This window comes from Lithobates pipiens, unplaced genomic scaffold (genome assembly GCF_037356315.1).
Source record: "Lithobates pipiens isolate NorthernLeopardFrog02 unplaced genomic scaffold, aLitPip1_a1.2 Scaffold_30, whole genome shotgun sequence".
Classification (NCBI taxonomy): domain Eukaryota; kingdom Metazoa; phylum Chordata; class Amphibia; order Anura; family Ranidae; genus Lithobates; species Lithobates pipiens.
The window spans coordinates 125,988,188-126,011,497 of NW_027507791.1; the positions used below are offsets into that span (position 1 = coordinate 125,988,188).

General features: G+C 39.8%; 1 protein-coding gene across 1 annotated transcript in view; it reads left to right on the forward strand.

The window, feature by feature from the left end:
* The window catches only part of AKAP6 (A-kinase anchoring protein 6), a 427,520-nt gene extending 404,609 nt beyond the window's left edge, over positions 1–22,911 (forward strand). The window contains exons 12-14 of the mRNA XM_077464820.1: positions 13–225; positions 7,540–10,341; positions 14,160–22,911. Coding sequence (XP_077320946.1) covers positions 13–225; positions 7,540–10,341; positions 14,160–14,198 — 3,054 coding nt within the window. The 3' untranslated portion in view covers positions 14,199–22,911. The remainder of the gene's footprint in view (positions 1–12; positions 226–7,539; positions 10,342–14,159) is intronic.
* The last annotated feature ends 399 nt before the right edge of the window (positions 22,912–23,310 follow it).

Below are 23,310 nucleotides of genomic sequence, written 5' to 3' on the forward strand. Positions count from 1 at the left end.
CTTTTCCCACAGAGTCTCTGCTCTGAGCTCCGGCTTCGTAGGCGTGGAGTGACATCAGTCCTGCGTTTGTGTCACCATCTTCTAAATGTCCAGGACCAGTCTCCACACCATGATCCTCCCAACCTGCAGCTCTTAAGTGTCAATCTGGAGAGGAGATGGGAAGCCATAGTGATGCAGAGTACACAGTGGCAAAAGCGTCTGCAAAGAGAACTGGGTGAAGAGCAGGTGAGAATTTCCTAATGTTCATAAAGAATTTAATACGTGCATATTTTCAGTGGTCAGGAAAATGTTCATCATTTGGAGTTTTGTTGAAGAAAGCAAAAAATGGCTATTAACAGGTAAATCTTTAGGTGTTTCCTTACTAAAGAAGTTAGACTTGCTTGGTACCCTATCGTGCGTCTTTCTCCCACAAAATGCCAAATCATACACCTTTTCCCAACCTTTAATTATATGCATGTACAAAAATGTTACATTTACAACACTGGTATTATAAGCAGAATGTCTACAGATAAGGTGCTGTGGACAGGTCAGATTTATTGAATGCCTCCTCTCATCTGGCAGCTTTGGAATCATGGAGGTGTACAGAAGCATAGTTTAAAGTGTTTGTAAAGTCAGAAGGTTTTTTATCGTAATGCATTTTATGCATTAAGATAAAAAGCCTTCTGTGTGTGTAGCAGCCCCCCTCAGCCCCCCTAATACTTACCAGAGCCCCATCTCTGCCTAGCAATATCCACAAGTTCCTCTGCCATTCTGGACTCTACTCCTGATTTTCTCGGAGACACAGCAGCGGCGCATTGGCTACCGTTTCTCTCAATCAAAGTCAATTAGTCAATCAGGAGAGAGAGGCCAAATCGGGGCTCTGTGTCTGAATGGACATAGGGAGTTGTGACTCAGCTCAGGTGCTCCTGTTTTGTGAAAATCGCCGACCCATCAGATTAGGTAACAGAAGTGACGCTCCTTAAGCTGAATACTTACTGCGCATGCATAGCAGGTTTGCAAATCTGACAGAGCAGCTGCAGTCAGAAGGCGACAGTGGACATCTTACTACTCCCACAATTGAATTTCACAGTCATTTTAGCAATAAACCGAGCTGATATAAATAAATATAGTATATTGACATCTGTGATGTCTGCTGGTTTTAATTTTACATTTTGAAAGAAGCTGGACAACAGCAGTAGGAAGTTGGCGGAGGCCATCTTGGTACATCCCTCACTGGTCAACGCTAAACCTTTACGCTTTGAAAATGTAACATGAAAACAGCATTGCAGATCTGAATATACTATGTTTATTTATATATGCGCCAACTTTATTTGTACTGTGAAATTCAAGACGTAGTTGGGTGTAGTAAGATGTCCACTAGCGTCTTATGACTGCAGGTGTTCTGTCAGATTAGCAAACCTGCGCATGCACAGTAAGTATTCAACTGATGGAACGTCGCTTCCATTACCCAATGTGACAGGTCGCTGATTATGACAGAATACCCCAATAGCAAGCTGCTTGCTGTGAGGGCACTCAATAGGAGGGAGGGGCCAGGAGAGCAAAAGAGGGACCCGAGAAGAGGAGGATCCAGGCTGCTCTGTGCATAACCAACTGCATAGAGCAGGTAAGTATGACATGTTTGTTATTTTTTGAGAAAAAAAAAAGAGACTACAATCACTTTAAAGCAAGATTATTACAAAGATCTGGCAGTTGGAGTACACATACCTCTTGTATTTAGACACATTTGCTAATCCTGGAGTTCTGCTGTAATCATTTTGAATGTGAAAAGCAACATCAGATTTTGTCAATCTTAAATTAACCTCTTGCCGACCCGCTGCCATCATTATACTGTGACAGGTCGGCTCCCCTGCGCAAACAGCCGTAGGTGTACCGTTGGTCTTTGCATAGGAGATAGCGGCCATGCGCCCACCACATGCTGCGGAAGTGTGCCCATGGGTCTGGTGGTCTTGATGTCTGCTGGCAACCCGCATTTTTCCAGATGATATGTAAGAGATCTGTTCCCAGTGATCGTGAACAGCGATCTCTGTCATGTTCCTGGTAGCCCATCCCCCTACAATTAGAACACACCCAGGGAACCCACTTTATCGCCCCCCCCCCCCCCCCCAGTGTTCACCCCTTCGCTGCCAGTGTAATTTTTACATTGATCAGTGCATTTTTATAGCACTTATCAATGTAATAATGTTACTGGTCCCCAAAAAGTGTAATTTGGGGTCAGATTTGTCTGCCACAATGTCGCAGTCCCGCTAAAAATCGCAGATCGCCGCCATTACCAGTTAAACAATTTTAAAAAGTCCCTAAACCTATCTCATAGTTTGTAGCTGCATTAACTTTTATGCAAACCAATCAATATACGCCAATTTTTTTTACCATATATTTATATGTGTGTGTGTGTGTGTGTGTGTGTGTGTGTGTGTGTGTGTGTGTGTGTGTGTGTGTGTGTGTGTGTGTGTGTGTGTGTGTGTGTGTGTTATAGCAGAAAATAAAATATTTTTTTTTTTTTCAAAATTGTCTTGTTTATAGTGCAAAAAATAAAAACTGCAAAGGTGATCAAATACCACCAAAAGAAAGCTCTATTTTTAGCAAAAAAGGATGTAAATTTTTTAGGTGCACATTTGTCAGTTAAAGCGACGCAGTGCCGTATCGCAAAAAAATGGCCTGGTCATTAAGGAGGCAAATCCTTCTGGGGCTAAATTGATTAAAGGAGAATTCCACCTTTTGTGGACATACCTTGATTTACATTTACTATCCCTTACCTCTGCTTCCCTTCGGAAAGGCCCAAATCCTGTGCAAGATGCATGTTGAAAGATTTCTTTAGTTGTAATATACCGGCCAACACACACTATGGGCAGCATTGTTAGGAGGTAGAAGTGTGAGGCACAGTCTTGGCAGAACGTGATGCCTGAAGGTGTTTAGTATGAGACATTGAAGCTAGATTTTAAAAATGAAAATAAGTCATATTTATATCTATAAGTTATCTAGCCCACTTTATGCGCGTGAAATGGCGACAAACTGCAGTACCTAAAATTTATCATAGGTGACACTTTAAAAGCCTTTAAAAGTTATCATTGTAGAGTTAACAATGAATTATGGACCTAGACATAGAATTATTTTTTCTCTCTGACATTTGCCACAAAACCTTGCATGTGTGGTGCAATCACTGTTTATATGTCCTATGTGTTCATTTGCATTTACAAATCAGACTAAAAACCCTAAAAGCTGCTGTGTTTTAACACTAAACAGTGTTCAAACTACCTCTATACAAATACACACAGCACTCATGTGTAACCTATAATTAGTGTGCATCAAACACTCTAAATTTATATTCCAAGTAAATTAATAATTTTAACGTCCTATCATGCAATGCCACAATTGTAACAAAGTGTTTCACACATAAAGTGCTTAAATAAACAAAGTGTCCAGTATTAAATGATTAAATGAATCAAGAAAGTGCTTTGTGTTGTGTCTCTTTCCTTAATGCAATAATTGTCCACACAGAATTCTCTGTGTTCCACCTCACCTCTGTGCCTCCACCATCACTCACAGAAAACTCACCGAATTTCCATGACCCCTCATATCCCGTGGGTCATGTAGCGCTTTGCCCCAAGGGGAGAAGTAACCAGGACTAATTCCGCCGTTTTACTCCTTTGGTATCCTCACCACGTAACACAAAATGCCACGGGGAAAGAAATGCCTAGATAGCATAAAATCTTTAGTAAAACTTCAGCCAGTAAAAACCATATACAAATACAGTCACATTATAAAGTGCATTCAGCCATGCACCAGGGACATAAGCCTATACACATCCGGAGGCTGGCGTTCTGTCAGAATCGGTGACCCGTCAGATTAGCTAACAGAAGTGACATTCTGTCAGCTGCCCATGCGTCCACCGCTACCAGGTTTGCTCATCTGACAGAACACCTGCAGTCAGAAGAAGGCAATAGCGAACCTCTTACTATATCCAGCTATTTCTTGAGTTTCAGAGTTATTTCAGTGTTATTTAGTCACCTCTGTTACCTAATCTGATGGGTTGCTGATTCTGACGGAACACCAGCTCCACCAATTGTAGTGTAGGCTCATCTCCCTCCCTCTGAATTTTCAGGTATACCTTGTCACTTCTGGGCCTTCTAAATTAGATGACATCACTTCCTGGAGCTCTGTTCTGACGCAGTTTGACGTTATGACATCCTCAGCAGGCTTTTGTCATTTAACTTTATTAAGGGGCTAAGAAATTATTCTCACTAAAGTAAAAGTGATCTGGTAGCTGCAGAGCCACCCAGATCACTTTTATTGAACAACTGATCGCCTGCTATAAAGAAATGACACCACTCGCAGTCAGGACGTATTTGTACATTTAGTGACCAGCAAGTGGTTAAAGTGGACTTATAGTTTTGCATGGAAAATTTCCTTCTAACAATACACCATACACTGTAGGCCAGATCCAAAAAGATTCCAAAAGGGAAATGAAAAAGCACAGGCAAAAAAAGACATCCTGGTAACAGAATGTATTGTGCGAACAATGTTGAATCTGTGCAGTGTGGTCCCAGATTACAGTGTGCTTCAAAATACCAAATAACGGTGCTCTTGTGCCTCCTGCGCACTAAGGAATGGAAGGACACTACATTACCTTAAAGCGGTATTAAAACCCCCAAAAATGTAATTTACTGTAGCTTACAAACATACTAAATGTGCTGGCTGCTTTAGTTTTATTTTTGTAGGTGTTTTACCTTTTGTTTCACCTGTTGATCCAGCCAGAAAGTATGTTATTTTTCCCTGTCCTAAGATTGACAATGCTGCTGTACAAAGATATCTCCATAACTCCTCCATCCACAGTAAAGACACCCTAATGCCGGATACACACGTAGCAGACTATCCGGCGGACTTAGTCTGGCGGACTTTCTGCCGGACTATCCGCCGGACTTTCTGAACGAGCTACCTGCCCACACACGGTACTTTTGCTGCGGACTAAGTACGGTGGACTAAGTCAACCGTACTTTTGAAATGAATGGACTCTCCCACACACACGGAGGAAAGTCCGCTCATTTTGAGCGCGGCTTCAGGTAGCCGGGACCAGCGAAGGAGGCGTCGCTGGCCCCGTCACCTGGTATGGACTTAAAGGGGAATCCCCACGCTGAAAAATCGGCGTGGGGGTCCCCCCCTAGGTCCATATCAGACCCTTATCTGAGCACGCTACCCGGCCGGCCAGGAAAGGGGGTAAGGACGAGCGTGCGCCCCCCCTCCTGAGCCGTACCAGGCCACGTGCCCTCAACATGGGGGGTGCCTTGGGGAAGGGGGGGCGCATGGGCCCCCCCACCCCAAAGCACCTTGTCCCCATGTTGATGAGGACAAGGGCCTCTTCCTGACAACCCTGGCCGTTGGTTGTCAGGGTCTTCGGACGGGGGGCTTATCGGAATCCGTGAGCTGTGCAATAAACTATTTTAACCCTTGTGTGTTGTGTTTTTTTTTTTACTTTTTTTCACAGGTGAATGGGTAGGGGTACATTGTACCCCATTGTACCCCATACTCATTCACATAGGGTGGGGGGCCAGGATCCGGGGGCCCCCTTATTAAAGGGGGCTCATTTATTCCGATAAGCCCCCCGCCCGCAGACCCCGACAACCAACGGCCAGGGTTGTCGGGCCCTTGTCCTCATCAACATGGGGAGAAGGTGCATTGGGGTGGGGGCTCAGGAGGGGGCGCGCTCGCTCATCCCCACCCCCTTTCCTGGCCGGCCGGGTAGCGTGCTCGGATAAGGGTCTGATATGGACCTGGGGGGGCGCATTTTTCAGCGTAGGGATTCCCCTTTAAGTCCATACCAGGTGACGGGGCCAGCGACGCCTCCTTCTCCGGGCGGGAAAAGTCCATTCATTTCAAAAGTACGGCGGACTGGCACACACACGGCCGTACTGCAAAATGCGAGTCTGGCGGACTTTTGGGTAAAAAAAGTCTGCCAGAGCCTACACAGGGGCAGATTGTCCGGCGGACTTTTCCACCGGATTGTTTGATCGTGTGTACGCGGCATAAGGCCGCGTACACACGCGGGGACTGTTCACCCAACTTTGTCCGTCAAACAGTTTCGGCAAACAGTCCGCTCAAAATTAGCATGGACGGACATGCCCACACACGACGAACGAACAGTTTGCTGAAACCGTGCGCGATGACGTGAACGGCACGTACGACGGGACGAAAAATACGACGTCCTATACACTGCATTATAACTTTCGGCGTGTAAATCCTTTCTGAGCATGCGCGGAACTTAGTTTGACGAACAAGCCTACACACGGGCGGACTGTTCGCTCAAACAAGGTTTCAGCGGACAGTTTTACGGAATTTCCGAAAAACCTTGTTCGTCAAACTGTCCGCTGAAACTGTCCGCTGAAAGCCCACACACGAGCGGACTGTCCGCCCAAACACTGTTCAGCGGACAAAGTTGGGCGAACAGTCCGCACGTGTGTACGCGGCCTTAGACAGGAAGTGTGCTACTGGCTAGATAATCCAGTGAAATGGTTTAGAAAAAGAAAACTAAAGCATCCACTGCATTTAAGGATTGGTAAACAGCAAATAATATGAGCACCAATATTGCTCACTAAGGAATAAACATTCAATGGGCCAAAAAGGCAACATACTGTATGTACAAGAATTTATTATGAGAACTCCAAGCATCAGTCCATGAAATCGTGTACAGTACATGCACATGCTGTGGCTATAGTGGGCAAATCTACACATGCTATGATACCCCCTATATAGCATGCATTAAGGCACTAAACAACTACTGTAAATAATTTCAATATGCACTTCATGCATTTTATTTTTACATGAGATGTGCATGTAAATAGCTAAGTGTTTACCTATACCCAAAAGCATTGTAGGAAAATATCATTTTACTTTAGCCACATGTCCAGATGCCAGAGATTATACTCCATATCAAAACTGACTCTTTTTTTTTTTTTTTTGGTAAATTTGTATACAGTACATATATTGTAACCTTTATACCAGTAACCATGCACAATGCAAGTGCATAAAAAATGTGAGTATATGATTTGGCTGGCTGTGCACAATCGACGCACTGGAATATATGCATAAACTTCAGAAATCAGGCCTCCTGAGGAAGAGTTGAGCTGCAATGTGTAGTTACTATCTCAAATACTTTCATAAATTATGTTAGCTGTAAAATGCCTACAGAAAGGTAAACTCTGTGATAAATTGTGGGGATTGACTGTGAAATCAAGGATTGAAAAGCTATACCATATTGTTTGGATGGAGAAATTAAAATAATATTGATTATTTGACCTTTAAATTGTGACCTTTTACAGCTAGAAGTTTCATGTTTTGCTTGATATGTGTATTGGACAAGAAAATGAAAGGGATTAGTAGTGGTTGTTATTATGTATAAATGCAGCTGTGTATACTGTAATATATGTGGTTTGATTTACTCCATTTTATGTACATGTTTAATGTTTTACATTCATATCTGAATTGATTATACTGTATCTGTTATGTGAGTTGTGCTTATTTGCTGACCATGTATTTTTCCTGGTTTAGGAGATGGATCAATTGGTAGACCCAGACTGGGCTGATTTGAACAATGCTGGAGGGGAGGAAGCATTAGAATGGGATGAGACTGACATTACTACAGAGCCTGTTTGTGGCACCAAGGAGAATAAGCAGTTCATTGCAGACATGTTTGTTTCAGATGGAAGATGCTGCTCAAGGCCAGCTGTTTCCGATGACACTCACCAGCACAGTCCTTGCCAGACTCCTGTATATCAAGTTTACAGTTTGCACAACATGGAACGCTTTCAAACAAACATAGATTTGTCACCAAAAGAAACCAAGAAATTGGATTCTCTAGGACCCCTTCCATTCTCCCTTCTTCAAGGCTGCAGCTTTTTGTCTCTGCCAGATTTAGCTAATGGATCCCCACAAACTCATCACCTTACAAAAATGCAAATGGATTCTAGTGGTCACTCTGAGAGTGAGAGTGGCATTGCAAGTGGAGAAGGTGTAACTGCTGCCAATTCAGAAGGTTGTCTATCTGTGGATGGAGAAGGGCCACAAGGGTGCCAGGATCAAAATGATGATGTATGTCAAATTGGCAGTAAAAATGTTGGACTTGTACAAGTTCCTAGGTCTAAGCCTCAAAGTCCACTCATGTTTCAAAACACTTCCCAAATACAATCTAACCGACCCAAAACAATGACTCTGGAAAGAACACAGAGGATGGTACCAAATTTATGTTTCCAAAGGACCCCAGGTCAGATTAGTGTGAACAGGACTATGCTTCAAGCTAGCTCTGCAGACCATAGCCCTGAGGACAAGGTGGACTTTCAGGACCTGATTGAAGTCTTAAGTATAGAAAACTCACTGTCTAGCTCTTCATCCCTAGAATCACTCTCAGTCCCTGGTGAGGCTCCGGAGTCCTCAATACTCAAACGTAGTGTGTCTCTGGAGAGCTGGCCAGCTTCATATAAGAGTAATGAAGATCTTTTCAGTCAGCAAGGTTCAGCTGATATTACCCCAGGGAGTGATCCAGGGGAAGAGTTAAGTAAACGTACTTTAGACTTGCTGAAGAGGCTGGAGGATATTGAGTGTCCATCTGAACAGAAAATGAAGCGCAGTTTCTCTGATGACATTACCCTTAGATGTAGTTCTCGAAAGCCTTCTTTATCTGGTCTCCACCTATCACAAGACAAGGAATCACCAGCGAATGATATTGGTTCTGAGTTGACTGAACTGAGTAGCAGTGATGAGCTATCACTCAGATCTGAAGATATGGTTGCACTAAAAGGGCGGTTAGGGTTACTGAACTCTAATGCCAGTTTCCGCAAACATCTTAGTCGTTCATTAGGAGGAGAAGGGGAAGCCAACTTAAGCATGATTGTTAATGTTTCATGTACTTCAGCCTGCACTGATGAAGAAGATGATAGTGACTTGTTATCAAGTTCCACCCTCACATTAACCGAAGAAGAAGAAGAGGAAGAAGAAGAAGAAATTGAAGAACCAAATTCCAGTATGGGAAGTGCGGACGAGGCTGGAGATGGTTCAGAACTACCTTTAGGTTCAGATTTTATCAGAAGAGAGTTGCAGGCATGGATTAGACCCTCATTCCTTCTTCCCAGAGAAAGAAGAAAAATGAATAGGGTGCTACAGGATATGGCTGGTACTTCAAAGTCTGAAAAAATATTGCACAATTATGTACATAAACATAAGGAGAATAATGGAAATGATAAAGATTTAACCATGGGTCCAACAACATCAAGAGAGGAAAAAAGTCTAAATAATTCAGGTTTTCTGGTAGATGATGTTGAAAATGGAAATGTTGACAGTAGAGTAGACACCCTAAAGGACAATGTGTTTAAGAGAAATCTTCCTGAAAGGAAAATAAAAACAGGACCATACCCATCAATATCAATAACAAAAACAGAAAAACTACATCCTCCCTGCATGCCTGCCTTGGCATATCATAAGCCCCGTGAGCTAGGACCATCCTCAAATGGTAAGAGCAACTTACGTGTTACTTGTGATGCAGTGGCAGATGTGGAAATGATAGATAATAGTTTATTGGTGCCAGAAAAAAACCAAGAAGCATCTTCCAGTACAGTTTTAGAATTAGCAAAAGAATCTTCATGTTCTTGTCATAGTTCAGCACATGAAACTTCTAGTAGTCCAGATTGCACTGTACAGGAATTTGTAAAAGAAATTTTGGATATGACGTCTAATGCACTTCATAGATCATCACCACAGGACGGAACTGGAGCGCAAATTCGAGAGAAGGTGCTAGAGTATTCTCGTAGACAGCTGGAAAGAGGGGACTTCTACTCTTACTTATCTCTTTCCTCTCATGACAGTGATTGTGGGGAGCTGAATGGATTTGCCACTACCACACAGGTGCCAACAGAAGGTTACACAGAGCAAGAAATTGAGGACATGTTTGAAGCTTGCACAGATGAAAAGAAAGAAGATTCAGTCAAAGAGCAGGTGTCTCAAGATGTAAGTTGGCCATCTAAGTTGTCTGTTAGACAGCCTGCAGTTACAGCACCATCAGTTAAATGCCTTCCTAATTCTACTGGCATCAAGAATCCTCAGAATAAAGTTCCAACCTCAGGGCCGCAAGCAGCCTCTAGATTATCTTCCCAGAAACTTCAGGATTATCCGACAGCCGCTACAAAAGGTGCAGGCAAAACCTCCAGCAAAAAGCTGCCCTTCACAAGAGAAACACGCCCTGAACCAAAAGGAAAAAGTTCTGTAAAGCCGACAGTCTCCAGCCTTCCTATCCTGCACAAAAGGGTCCGAGACCCAAGGCCATCAGCAGCAGGAAGCTCTAACCTGGGAACAGGGCAAAAGGTATGTGTATTGTATAAGTACCTTACTTAAAACTTGAAATACTTTTAATGTAAACACAGTAAGTGTAATTAAAAAGTAAACACAGGTGTAGAACATTATATGTGTTATTCAGCATTATTAAAAAATAATTCTAGGTATGGGTACAGTATGTTTTACATACAGTAGTTACATAGTAAACACAGTTGATTGATAATAAATGGCTTCAGCCAAACACTAACCATGAGTGAAAGAAAAGATTTTTTGTTATCATTCATATTCTCTGGAAAATAGCCAAGAAATCATAAATTCTGCCAGGTATGTAAACTTATGAGCACAACTGTACCATACCTGGCCAATGCCCCTAGAAGCTGGAAATTACTAATTCGGTGATCGCCACTTGCTTCTGGGTCCCATGCTGAGTGGATGCACCTCAGCTACTCAGTATGGACGCCATTTAGAGAATACAAAAAGACACAAGAAGGCACAATCTGAGTGCAGCAAATGAAATAATTTATTTATAAAAAAGCAAACTGGCCAGTCACGTATATTAGGATAGAAAAGCACATATTAAAAGCTCTGTCTGTGGCTCTCATCAGTGGAATCCCGGGCAGCACTGCAATGGTCCAAGGAAAATAGTGTAGCAATCACCAGTAGGAAGGCATTTACAAGCCCAGAGGACAATCTGACCCCATGGGAGCTGAGCTGTGGACACCCAAAGCTGGGAGGTATGGCTACATGCTGCGAGGTGGTAACAGCTTTTTCTAAAGCATGAAAGCTAGCTGTGCCAATTTCCATGGACCAAATAACTACCCTGTATAACATAAACAATTTCTGTGCAACAAGAAATTAGGATGATGCTTTCTACTTTCATTGATTAACACTATCACTGTCCGTGTCACCTTAGTCAGGTGTGATGTAGGATGTTTCACTTCACACTTTGAACATTTAGCACCTGTTTATTCTTTTATTACACCATCTAGTACAGTCTTGTATTTTACAGGAGAAGTTTGAGCTTATAAGGTTATTAGGCATTATTAGCTACAGCTTTATGCTTTCAAATGGCTACATAACTTTTTATAGACTCTTGATATCTTAAAGTAATATGTTAGTGGTGTTGTTATTCATATTCATTTATTATATAATGTGTAAAAATATACTAAACATGGTAAGATACATACTGTACACGATACAAATTTTCTTGGTTTCCTTTTTTAACCACTTCCCGACCAGCGCACGACGATGTACGTCGACAGAATGGCACGGGCAGGCATATTGGCGTACATGTACGTCCAATATTCGTTGCCGCCGTGCCATCGGGAGCGTGCCACCGGCGGCGCGCTCCCGTGCTGGTCGGGACCCCCGTGAGTCCGGTCGCGGGACCCGCGGACTCGATCGCCGCAGGCATCCCCGCGATCGTCTCACGGAGCGGCCGAATGGAGGAAATGCTGTATAAACAACATTTTTCCATTCTGCCTAGCAACTAGTGACGCTGATCTCTGCTCCATGTGATTGGAGCAGAGATCAGTGTACACTAAATGAAAGCCCAACCCCCCCACAGTTAGTAACACACCCCTAGGAACACTTAACCCCTACACTGCCACCCACTGGTTAACCCTTTCACTGCCAGTGTCATTTACACAGGAATCACTGCATTTATATAGCAGTGATTACTGTATAAATGACAATGGTCCCAAAAATGTGTCAAAAATGTCCAATGGGTCCCCCCCAATGTCGCAGTCACAATAAAAATCGCAGATCGCCGCCATTACTAGTAAAAAAATAATAATAAAAAATTATTAATAAAAATGCTATAAAACTATCCCTATTTTGTAAACGCTATAACTTTTGCGCAAACCAATCAATAATCGCTTGTTGCGATTTTTTTTACCAAAAATATGTAGAAGAATACGTATCGGCCTAAACTGAGGGAAAAAAATGTTTTTTTATATATTTTTGGGGGATATTTATTATTACAAAAAGTAAAAAATAATGCGTTTTTTTCAAAATTATCGCTCTATTTTTGTTTATAGCGCAAAAAAGAAAAACCGCAGGGGTGATCAAATACCACCAAAAGAAAGCTCTATTTGTGGGAAAAAAGGACGTTAATTTTGTTTGGGAGCCACGTCGCACGACCACGCAATTGTCAGTTAAAGCGACGCAGTGCCGAATCGCAAAAAGTGGTCTGGTCTTTGACCAGCAAATTGGTCCGGTCTGAAAGTGGTTAAAGTGCAACCAGAACCTTACATTTGTTGAGAAAGTGTTATTACCTCTGTGAGTTTCCTATCTCAAAGATCACAGAGGAAATGTGGAGAATCTCCTAATAGTGTAAACATCCATAGAAACATGATGAAGGTGTTAATCCTTCCTTACTTTACCTTGTTAATTTCGTCAATGAAAACATTTACGTCGACTAAAGTAATACTATTTTAGTTGACTAAAATATGGCTAAAGCTAAAACAATTAAGATGACTAAAATACGACAAAAACTAAAATGGTATTTTAGTCAAAAGACTAAAATTCGACTAAAACTAAAAAAGGCATTTTAGTCAAAAGTGTACGACTAAAGCTAAATTGAAATTTGATATCAAAATTAACACTGGTCTGTAGTGAATTTTCAAACCTAAATACCATACAGGCATACCCCACTTTTAAGTACACAATGGGGTTTATTTACTAAAGCTGGAAAGTGCAAAATCAGGCTCACTTCTGCATAGAAACCAATGAGCTTCCAGGTATTATTACCAAAGCTTAACCGGTTCCCGACCCGCGCATGCCGATGTACGTCGGCAGAATGGCACGGGCAGGCATATTGGCATACAGGTACGTCCAATCTTCAATGCCGCCGTGCCGGTCGGGACCCCCGTGAGTCCGGTCGTGGGTCCCGTAGACTTGATCGCCGCGGGCATACCTGCGATCGTCTCACGGAACGGCTGAATGGAGAAATGCCGTTGTAAACAGCATTTCCCCATTTTGCCTAGCAACTAGTGACGCTGATCTCTGCTCCATCTGATTGGAGCAGAGATCAGTGTTCAATAAATGAAAGCCCAACCCCCCACAGTTAGTAACACACCCATAGGAACACTTAACCCCTACACTGCCACCCACTGGTTAACCCCTTCACTGCCAGTGTCATTTACACAGGAATCACTGCATTTATATAGCAGTGATTGCTGTATAACTGACAATGGTGCCAAAAATGTGTCAAAAATGTTCGATGTGTCCGCCATAATGTCGCAGTCACAATAAAAATCGCTGATCGCCGCAATTACTAGTAAAAAAATAAAAAATTATTAATAAAAATGCCATAAAACTATCCGTATTTTGTAAACGCTATAACTTTTGTGCAAACCAATCAATAATCGCTTATTATGCCTGTAGAGAACATATTTGATTTTTCACACCAGCAGTATATGAGTTTGGAAATTGTAGAGAAATGCTTAAATAATGCATTACAATTTAACTACACCCATTAGATTTTAGATGACTAAAATGAGTTGTAGTCGACTAAAATGATTTTAGTCCACTAACATGTACTGGAGATTTAGTCGACTAAATATGACTAAAACTAAATCAATTGCAGAAAACTAAAATGAAGCTAAAACTAAAATGCCATTTTAGTCAAAAGACTAAGAATAAAACTAAATCGAAATGTGCTGCCAAAATTAACACTGCCACCCAGGAAATTAAAGTAAATCTCCCCAACAGTGAAACAAACAGCAATCAAAAACTTGACAGAGGTTTTAAACCTTCTCCGCTCTATTCAAAACTAAAATAAATGGTATTGTTGGTGTTCAATATTAACCAGAGTCCTGGAGATGATACATTTCTTTCTTTTACAGAGACCATTAGGCGGCTCCAAGACCCACAAGGACCTGTGATTCTCCACTTTTAACAAGGGTACCTCCGCTACTGGGGTGATGGTGACTTGTGCTATGCACTGATCTTCTGTCTATGCTTCCTCTCACACAGCTTTTTGGGTTTGCATCAATTGGCTTTCTGTGAGAAAACTGAAGACCCTCTGACTTCTTCGGTGTAGAACAGGGTATAGATAATAAGGTGCCCTAAAGCGATGTGTATCACCCTCAAAGACCAACTGTGCATTTCTTGGAAGTAAAATATTTACATTTTGCTATGTGAGCAAGCCTGTATTGCTCCAGGGTTATGTAAAGATTATGTGTGAGCCAATAGAAGAAGATGTTCTGTTAACAATGGATAAAGAAAGGGGATTGTTGCGGGTTCTACGGGTGCCCATTTGAGAGACTTGAGGAAGGATTTGATGGTATGTGTGGAACTACAAAGGGTAGGCTAGTATGATCAACGAGTCGGTAAGATAGAATTGGAGGCAAGATAATGGCTAAGATTTAGAATGTAAGTTATGTTAAAGTTTTGAAAGTGTAAAGGTTAATATGAAGGATGAACTGGAAATCAGGTTCTATGTTGGATTAACTACTTTTTGTTATAAATTGAACTGGTCATGCAGTATTAAGCTTTGTTTATCAGGAGGTACATCTTATTCAGTAAAGACGATTACTATTGATAATGAGGGAATATTTGCAACCTTAAGTTAAAGAATATAATCCATCAGAGACGCCTGAAAGGGTCTGTTGTAATATTACATTATGTGAGAGTCTTTGAATTAAAATAATGTAGACATGATTCAATAAAGGTAGACCAAAAAGCATTGATAATGTGCAACGTGCTAAGATAAATAGGAACCAACCAGAATTCATTTCTATATGCTGACTACAGAAAACGTAAGCCTAGTTGGTTGCTATGAGTTGTGCATGTTGTGCATCCTCCTTGTTTTCTGAATCACCACATTGCATAGGCCAGAGTGTTTGTTAAACCATTTAAATGCCAAATAAGTCAAAGCAAACTTCTCAGTTCACATTTTTGTTATGTTTTCTTTAATGCTGCACATTTACAAGATTATCCTTTTTTTTATATGTATCAATATTATAGCTACATTATTCATTCCCAATTGATTAGTGAATGACTATGACTGTGGCAGGGACACAACTCTCCAAAATATTAATAAATAATATCTCTGCATCAATTCTCAACCTTCTCCTCAGGTATTACCAGCAGGTCATGTTTCTCAGTCCTGTCCGTACAGTCCTGTGTACAGACATAAGGGACAACTGCTGGTTGAATGAATTTTGTGATTTTACTTGAGTAAGGTGTTTCTTTTATCAATGGATTTAGGTACAAAAAGGAGAGGAAGAAAAAAAACAAGTGTGCCTGTACAGATTAAAATAAATAAAGCACTTTCCTAATTGTCACGTGTCCTTTCTTCCCCAGTTTATACAAAAGGTCCCATAAGTTTAGCAGTGATTCACTCAGCTATGGACTCTACAATTCTGCAGCAAAGCAATTTAATATGAAAGTTGAGCATTGTACAGTACAGAGGATAGTGATCTTAAAAAGGTCCCTTAATCCGTTTTATTTGGGTTTCCAGATTGTACTTCATTCAGTCTGATTAGTTCTGTTAAAAAAATTAAGAAAAAAAGTATTTTCACAATAGATGTTTCATTAATAAAATAAGATAGCTTGTTCTGTTAAGAGATCCATTCTAAATTCAGGAGGTCTGGGTGGGCATTCATCCATCACAGCAATGCTACCTATAGATAAAATGTGTCAAGCTTCATAGAATCAGCTTCCATCACACCCTATCTGTATAAAATTATTAATTGGATTTTAACAGCAGGTAAAATTGTTTGTATTGGTAGGCGCGTTTCAAAGTAAAACATTTGGTTATTGATTAAACATACCGGGGGGAATTTAAAAAAAAGCTGCTGCTGCACCACCTTTCTGATGTTAATCCCTCTTGTTAATATATTGCACCAGATTCATGAAGCATTTGTGGCACTTTTGGTACTGCCAGCGAGTTAGTTCTAAAATACACATTGTGTTGCATTGAATGGGCTTAATGTAAAAGCGGAGCTAATAAGACCACCTCTCTTTTGACGTGCAGAGAAAACAGACAGATATTGCAAAAGTGTCTCTCATGCATTCTAAAAGAGGTGCGGTATGAGAAAAATTCAAGTACAAGTTCAAGACAGGTTTATGAATTTGGAGCATTCTTTACCACTTTTAGAATGCATGAGAGACACTTTCATAAAATCTGCCTGGGTCAGTCTTCATGAATTCCAGATACAGTGTATTATACCAACAATTCTGCAAACTTAGGCCTGGTTTATCTGGTCCTGGCTCATTTTATCCAAGGCAGGTGTATAGCATGAACAACCCTGCTTGGTAATGTGGCCAGTCACGCAATCAAAAAAATGTAAAGAGTTGTTCATTATTAAAACATCTTCCTATAAGCCTAGTTTTACTTCTTACAAGGGGTCAAGAAGATATTGTGAGCTTTAGATTTTCTATACAGTGACATTTCTGTTATAAAAGTGAAATGCATTTGCTAAATATGTTTACAGCTGCTTCCTGCCTACAAAAAGCTTAAAATAACTTACTTAAACATGAGCATTTAACTAAACATTTAACACACTCTACTGCCTAGGTAGACGTTGGCATTCCACCATCACTAGCTGCATATGAACTGAAGCTGTCCACAAGGGTATTCACATTTCTTCAATTGCTGTTAAATGGTAATATGTGGCAAGTTTTAGATTTAGTGGAAAATACAAGAGACTGTACAATATCTTCACCTATACAAAATAACAATGACAGATGTGGGTTACATTATAGAACTTATAAAAACAGGATATGACTGATGATACCTGTGCTATAAGAGCTACCTGTGCTATCAGAGGAAGTCTTAGCACTTCATGTGGTCACATCATCTCCTTTAATATAATGATGACACAATAAACACAATACAGAGACATCATCAGTCATTACTAAACCTTAAGAATTGAAAATGTGCATTTCTTTAAAATGGCTATTGATAAATGTGACCACTAGAATCTACTGTGTATTTCCATACTAAGGGACTTTCTGTGAAAATTAGGCAAAGTTAAGCATCGGGTTCACCAGCATCATCTGACCACTTCCAAATTTAGCATAGATGCATTTCCAGCAGAGACTACCATTCCTTTATTGGATAAGGACATGTTTTTAAAGCAGGACAAAAGGCAGTTGGGATGTGCAAACTGGAGTCGCCCAGGAGAACCAGTAAGAAATTATCTAAATCTTAATTCTATAAAGTAAAATGTTTGTTGGCTCTAGATGTCTACATTTTGCGTTTCTTTGGTGCTCTTTACAGTGCCTTACCAAATATGCCTGATTAACTTATACACCACACAGAGCAATCATATCGTAGTATTTTGCAGTATATTTCACTCTCTGTAGCTACATTTTATAGGCAAATTTGGGTTCACACTGGAGTCAAACCAGGAATATGCTTGTGCAAGATCTGATTACAGTTGAGGATTTTGTTTCATGATTTCTTTCTGTAATGATTTGCACTATACTACAGCTGCTGGAAATGTTTAATAGATGATGATAAGGGAATAGTGACATCACTTAGATGCTATAGTGTGAAGGAGACACCTTTTTTTCAAGGTAACAGTTAGTGCTCATTTACACTTGCTTTGGCTTCAACACACATTAACGTCTAGTTTACACTTGCTTCAAAACAAGGCTTTCGGACACAATTTGTTAAGCTCTCTGAACGCCAGTCAAAGCTCCTGTCACTAAATAAAATGGTTAGCTTACAGTCCTGTTTACATCTTGCTTTTGCTTTGCTTTGTTTCAGCTTCGCTTTACAAAATGTAGCTTTAGGGCTGCTTCAAAGTATCTTCAAAGCCTCCATAGAAGTCTATGGCAAAAGTCGCTTGAAGCCACACTAAAGCCCCACCGAAGCCTCATCAAAGCACCACAAAGCCTCACCAAAGGCTCATCAAAGCCTCATCAAGGCTTCAAGCAAAAGCAAGGTGTAAACAGGACTGTAAGCCAACCATTTTATTTAGTGACAGTAGCTTTGACTGGTGTTCAGAGAGCTTTAACAAAGTGTGTCTGAAGCCATGTTTTGAAGCAAGTGTAAACTAGCCCTTACATTAACACCTGACAAATTCTTCTCATAAGGTTCTCATAAATTCCTCTCAAAGAAGGTTTAGAGGTTTTTCATTTAAATTTACACTTGGGTATTTATAGTGGCAGGGGGATAGGACCATCCAGGCGAAGTATGTAGAACTAAGTGTACTCCGAAAGCTGTCCTCTACTAGTTTGCAGCAGACAGTGCTTTTAGTACATTAAGTACTGTATTTATTGGCGTATAACACTTACTTTTTCACCATGAAAATCGGGTGCAAATATCGTGTGCATGTTATACGCCAATACTTACATTTTAGCTGCCTTATTTAAAATTTAAGTTTTTTCCTGAAAGTAAATTGGTATATAAAGTGTAGCGCTACACTTTATATACCAATTTACTTTTAGAAACAAATGCATCTGTTTGTTGTGTTGGCTGCTCGACTTTGCTCATTTGAAATCTTTTAGGCAGCGCAATGTTCTTTTGAGTGTAAGTTTTTTCCTGAAACTTCCCTCTTAAAATGAATGTGCGTGCTATACACCTGTGCGTGTTATACGCCGATAAATACGGTATTAAAGACACAGCCTGCTGAACTAAAAAGCATATTTGTGGCATGGATTAATGAGAGAAAGATTCCGATACTAATCCTTTCACCCCTGAACTCCATAGTAAGCTACTTGATTTCTGGATACACAAGTTAACTACTAACACTTAACTTATTTGTGCCAGTATATATAGTATATTAATGTTTCTATTTTCTAGTTTTAGCTTATAACCTTATTTTTATAAGATTGCATATTCATTTTCCATAATTAGACGCAACAAGCTAATAATAAGAAAATTTGAGGGCATGTTGCAAAGCTTTTTGTTTCAGCTTTGATCAAAGGTTGGATTTAGCCCTCTTAGCTAGTAGGCAGGGCTGAATATAACGTTATGCACTGTAGAGCTGCAGCATTGAGGGAAAGAAGGGACTTTTAAATACATTTTCCTTGCCATCAGCAATGCAAAATTCATTAAAATCAATTCATAAAGAAAATGTCACAGTATGAGAGCACAATCAGAGATGGAGAACACACTATATTAAATGGGATGTGACTAATGGCTAGGGTAGGTCTGCCGTAAGTATTGGGGGCTTGGGGCACCAAAAGCTGTCTGACAACAATATGAAGCACTGTTATCTCTCGCATAAATGATAGGCTTTTAATTTTAAATAAGTCTCGTGGAAAAGCCTAAATAGTCTTTGTTGAATGTCAAATTTTGCTATAGGAAATATGAATGGTTCTAGGATTTCTATGTTATTTAAAATTACAATGGGCAGAAAAAGTAGGTTCTTACAAGTGGCATAACAAAAGACATGTTTAAATGGGCCAGGGTACAATGTTAACCATGTTTTCCCTTTATGACTGTGCTGTTACAGTGGATAATAGATCACTTACAGTACAGTACATAGATGCTGCTTTGCAAATAATATTTTTTCTGTATTAGTTCTGCCATTGGGTCCTTGCCTAAGTGTTCTTGGTTTTGCCAAATTATATCAAATTTTATAATAACTTCTGAACTTTACTAGCATTTTTTAAATGATACTATACATGTATGGCTATTATGTTTTTATACTAAGGTTTCCTCTGACTCTTACCATTATATACTCTAATTTTAATGGCCTTAAAAAAATAAATTTTCCACGAATTATCTAGTAGATATGAATGTGTGCTCAAGTGGAGATCTTAAACACATTTACTAGAAATGTTCAACTTTTGTCTTTAAAATTGTAAAACATTTTTTGTTGTATATGGATATAATTAATAATTTAAAAAATTAATTAATAATAAAATAAAAATAAAATTGTCAGAAATATTTTAATCCAACAACAGCAAATATTCCCACTAAATAGACCGCCCATAAAGCATTCAAAACAGTTCAGAACATAATGATAATATAGTTCATGAAACATATAACCTTGTATGATATTGCAATAGATTTAGGAGCTAATTAAAAAATGCCATATTGCTGCCATACTCCTGCTTTAAAAAAGACAACAAATGGCACACATTTATAAGGCACAGCCATGTTCAGGAGTCTGAAGCTGGTAGAGCACTAATAAATGAAGGAGAATGTGAGCAAAAATATAGTGTGTCAATGTAGAGAGAACACTGTGCAATATTGTAGGATCTACACTGTGGCCTGCATTTTGTGCGTTGCCTAATAGAATATGATAGGTAGTGGATAGTTAATATCAATTCTCCATTATAAAGTAGTCCCTTTACAGATTATTTACAGAAGCGTGAATTTATTGCATGGTCCACCAACCTGCGTTCTCTTAACGTGTCCAATCATTATTTTTGTTTTTATTTTTTATTCCATAAAATCATGCCTTTTAAGTAAAATGCCAGAAAGGCTGTAGTCAACAAATCAACATAACAAAAAAATGTTTTATTCTTTCTAAGATGACATTGTAACTCGCAATCCATATCGAAAAACCATTTTCCTAGTCCACTAGTAAATAGAACTGTGACAACATCAGTATCTAGGTAATTGTTCCACTTGAATTTCATTTCTTAAATGCCCAGATTTCAGACGAACTATGTAGAGGTAAACTTCATTTGGCTGCAGTTTTAAAAAAATCACACATTAGCCTTCTTTTTGTTATGGATCTTAAAAATGGGACTCTTATTCCTTGACAAGTCTCTCTAAAGTTCATTTCACAGGACTTCACTGCTTTCTCTTTGGCTGTGTCTACTTTCCATTAACTAAGATTGCCAACAATGTGCCAAGGCAACCAATAATTAATTATTGAAAAGATATAAAATAGAATCTATAGATTTGTAGAGGGTTGTTATTTTCAGTACTACTAAATATTTGTATTTCTTTTTAAAAAGAAACATATGTATATGTTTAATATTTTCCACTTGAAGTCAGCAGGTAGTGCTCCAAGTAAGTCTATAAAGCAGCCTTAGTCATAAAGTGGACATTTTATGTTAAAGTGGAGGTTCACACAAAAATGGAACCTCCGCTTTTCGGACCCCCCCCCCGCTCCGGTGTCTCATTTGGCACCTTTTAGGGGGAGGGGGTGCAGTTACTTGTATAATACAGGTATTTTTACTCACTTCCAGGCAGAGACTACACCCCCCCCCCCCCCGCTGTCTGCTGGGAAACACACGGATCCCAGAGACAGCAGGGACATCCAGATTGCACAGCGCAACTTGCGCATTAGCAGTAGGGAACCGGGAAGTGAAGGTGCAAGGCTTTATTTCCTGATTCCCTTACCGAAGATGGCTGTGTGAGCACCCGAGAGCTGAGCCACAGATTGGCTTCGAGTGCCAACATCGTGGGCGCCCTGGACAGGTAAGTGTCCATATTTTAAAAGTCAGCAGCTGCAGTATTTGTAGCTGCTGACTTTTTAAAAAAAAATTACAGCGGACCTCCACTTTAAGCAGAATGAGTAAGGACACATCCCTTTCCTTCTGCTAGCATATACATAATAGTCTGCATTAGTGGATTAATACTGTCTGCCAGAAAACAGTGCTAATCTTTCAAGCATTAGAAAGTTTGTATACTCCCTTTAGGCTAGGTTCATGTGAAAACCGACATCCAATACACATTACAGGAGATTGTGACTGACTCTTAATGGGGCTCATCTCCAGGGCGGCTGCGGAGCACATTGCACAGGGGTTCTGTGCATCTTTGGCTTTGTTTCAGGTCCAAATTCAGGCAAAAATTTGAGCCTGATTCATCCCTGAAACGGAGAACAGAGATGCATCGGACCCCTACTGTTAGCCACATCTGTATTAGGTATGGACCAAGCCTTAATAAACATTTGTTTAAACAAAAGTTTTATACAAATAATTCAACAGTACTATAACAATTTCAAAAATAAATTAAGATAAAATTGTCCAAAACACGCTATAATTGTTCTTGAAGTGTGCCATAGAAATAGCAGCAATGCACAAATAGCAGTGTAAAGAGACAGTTAATCCATAAGCAAAAGTAATGTGCAGCTGGTTGGAGTTTACATTTGCTCCCATGGCCCATGGTTCTACAATGACAAACTTGTTTGATGATGGCATAGTAAAAGTCTACAATGTCAATCCTGTAAAAGATGAAGCTTCTAGTGGTCTCCAAACATAGCCTATGTGAACCTATGGGCTAGGATACAGAAACAGTTGAGAATTACATGTCTAATTAGTATTTAGCCCAGTACTTTATCATTCTTCTATTATATACTTCTTAGTTTGTATGTATCTTCTGATTTAGGTTATTTAAACAAAATGCTTAGAAGTAAAATAACAGACACCTGAAATCGTCTAAGTGACAGATGAGCTATATTCAGAGGAAATGGTGCCTTGCCATATGTCTTATTCATTAAAAAAAAATTTGAAAAAGATCCTTGAATGGAAGTGGAGTATGAAGAGGAAATGTGGAGGAGAAATCAGTAGATAATCCTGGGTGGAAGGTGGGGAATGTGTGAATATTCTCTGTATATACATGGATGTATTATATCAGTGGCAGAAGCTTAAATGTCTGTTGTGTGGTCATGTGGGGGATATTGGCCTTAAATGAATTAATATGCATGGGAACTTAAATAAAAAATGCTAATAAAATCACTTATCTTTGGTCCGACTCATTTTTTTAGGGAATGTACCGGTGCTTATTTTTTTGTGTGTATAGGCAACAATTTTTTTTGACGGTTAACTAATGATCCAACTGAAAGAAAATTTGTGCATTTTACTCACATGTATATACAGTGAACTTATTTAATAAGCTAAAATACAGTGCAATGACTGCGTGCAAAGTACATACATTGAAATCACTCTACAGTATTTAGATCAGTCAAACACAGTTTATGAATGGGTGTTTACTGGCTTTGCACATAATTGTTGTTCTGTCCTACTGAATATGCATTTATTATGTTACATAGTTACATACAGGACTTATGTTCTCTGAGGAAAAAATCCCTGGTTATATAATCAGATTGGGGAAAAAGTCACAAGTCCATTAAGTTC